General features: G+C 49.5%; 1 protein-coding gene across 1 annotated transcript in view; it reads left to right on the top strand.

Annotated features, from left to right (window-relative positions):
* Positions 1-2,515, top strand: part of adamts10 (ADAM metallopeptidase with thrombospondin type 1 motif, 10) — a gene marked incomplete at both ends in the record, with an annotated part of 36,455 nt that overhangs the window by 29,763 nt on the left and 4,177 nt on the right. Inside the window, 4 exon segments of the mRNA XM_080536508.1 lie at positions 445-525; positions 877-1,040; positions 2,222-2,318; positions 2,321-2,347. Coding sequence (XP_080392634.1) covers positions 445-525; positions 877-1,040; positions 2,222-2,318; positions 2,321-2,347 — 369 coding nt within the window.

Raw genomic sequence — 2,515 nt, 5'->3', positions numbered from 1 at the left:
TGACTCGCGAGGTCTTGGAGTTATTTACAGGGCTGTGGGTGGGTGGGCTGGCTGGACAGCCCAGCCTGGCTTCTAACATGGTTACTGAGCGCTGCCCAGGAATTTGGTTGGAATCCGAAAAGGGCCTCTGCTTATTCCATTGGAGTCCCGCAGAGTAAAACACTCATACACCAGCTCCCCCTCCACTATGGCAGTGAATAAAACCTCCTCCACCTTGTCTTCTTTTTCTGTGTGTGTGTGTGTGTGTGTGTGTGTGTGTGTGTGTGTGTGCATTTACCTGCATGTGTGTGTGTGTGTGTGTGTGTGTGTGTGTGCGCGTGTGTGTGTGTGTGTGTGTGTGTCTCCGTGTGTGTGTCTATGTGTGTGTGCCTGTGTGTGTGTGTGTGTGTGTCCGTGTGTGTCTGTGTGTGCGTGTGTGTGTGTGTGTGTGTGTGTGTGTCTCAGGTTATGAAGAGGTGGTGCGTATCCCTAAAGGATCAACGTTCATACACATCCAGGAGCTCAACGTTTCACTCAACTACCTAGGTGAGCTCTACAGCCTCGTCTGTATGACACACACACATACACACACACACACACACACACACACACATACATACACACACAATTGTATACTCTCGGCATTGGAACCACAAAGCTTCAATGATATTGTACTTAAAGGGGCTTTTTAAGAAGAACATTTTCGTCAGTTCCAGGATTGTGTTGTCAGTCGTGGACTGGGGTGGTCCAGGGTGGTCCAGGGTGGTCCGGGGTGGTCTAGCACCATGGCCGACAGAGCACACTCATACGCCCATGTCGGCCTTAAAAAAACCTAAAAAAAGGATTGTTTTCAGTCTTGCTGTTGCCCCCCTCTGCGCCCCCCCCCCCCCCCCACAGTGCTGAAGAGTAAAGGGGACCAGTACTTCATCACCGGGAAGCTGACCATCGACGCCCCCCGCAGGTTCGAGATCGCCGGGACCACCTTCCACTACCGCCGGCCCGCCGACGAGCCCGAGACCCTCGAAGCCCTGGGGCCGACCAACATCACCCTCGTTGTCATGGTAACCCACCTGCCGTTAAAAGTGACGGAAGTGCGAAAAACATGTCGATTAGAGCAATAATAGCGGACGTCTGAGGGAGATCTGTGCACCGCGCACTTCCCCCCGTGCCCCCTGTACTCACTGACTCATCTAAAGACTGTACTCACTGACTCCTCTAAAGACTCACTGACTCATCTAAAGACTGTACTCACTCACTCATCTAAAGACTCACTGACTCATCTAAAGACTGTACTCACTGACTCATCTAAAGACTCACTGACTCATCTAAAGACTCACTGACTCATCTAAAGACTCACTGACTCATCTAAAGACTGTACTCACTGGTCAACCTACGGACCTTTGGGGCCAGAGCCTTCAGCGTGGCTGCACCTACTCTTTGGAACCCCCCCCCCCCACAGTGATCCGCAACGCCCCCACCCTGGACTCCTTCAAACTAGCCCTCAAAACCCATCTGTTCTCCAAGGCATTTGGCCCCTAGTCATTGTTTTAGTTTTTGCTTTGTTTGTTTTCTGTTTTGTCTGTCCGTTTCATCCCCTTGTACAGTGTCCGTGGGTTTTTGAAAGGCGCTATATAATTTAAAGTTACCGTATTATTATTATTAGTATTATTACTGACTCATCTAAAGACTGTACTCACTGACTCATCTTTGGGGCGGCAGGCAGGACTATGGCTGACCCTGTGTCTAGAGCAAAACATACACTCAATGAAGTTTTTGTTGTACTAGGTTGCATCTAATCTAATCTGGTGTCTTACTGACTCATGTGGTGTTCTCACCGATTCACCTTCACACGGATTTCCGTTGTTTTAGATCATAGATCATAGATACGCACGCATGTCCCCAAAGGTATAAAATGTAAAAAAAAAAATAATAAATAAAAATAGGCGGATCGAAATCAGCGTCCGCCATGAAAGGCCGAGCGGATGTCGTTAAGTGGAACGTCTAAATCAGCCTCAGGAGAACAGTGGGCCTGGTTCCCTCAGCAGGTTAACAACCCAGTGGTGGATCAGCTCTCTGTACTCAGCCCAGAGTAAGGCGTATGGACTGTGGTCGTAGTGTGCAATTATTTTTATTTGTGAAATGTTATTTGTGTGAAATATGTGTTGTTACAGTTCCAGTAACAGCTGTGTGTGTGTGTGTGTGTATGCTTGCGGTGTGTGTGTGTGTGTGTATGTGTGTGTAGGTTCTAGTGAGGAGGGAGAACCCTGGGGTCCACTACCGCTTCAACCCGCCCGTCAACAGAGACCCTCTGAGCGGCTACGCCTGGTACTACACCTCCTGGTCCGCTGCTCTGCTCTCTGTGCCGGAGGTACGGACCCCTGGGATTGGGTCTGGGGCTCTGGGACTGGGTCTGGGGGTCTAGGACTGGGTCTGGGGGTCTAGGACTGTCCACTAGCTAGATTCTTCTTTTTTTAATATATGTTTTAAGGGCATTTCTGCTTTAATGGGATGGAGACAGTAGAGATTTTACAGGAAG

This window comes from Nansenia antarctica (assembly GCF_963989245.1).
Source record: "Nansenia antarctica genome assembly, chromosome: 7".
NCBI lineage: Eukaryota > Metazoa > Chordata > Actinopteri > Argentiniformes > Microstomatidae > Nansenia > Nansenia antarctica.
Note: the sequence above shows the minus strand (reverse complement) of the source record. Positions and strands in the feature narration are given on the sequence as shown.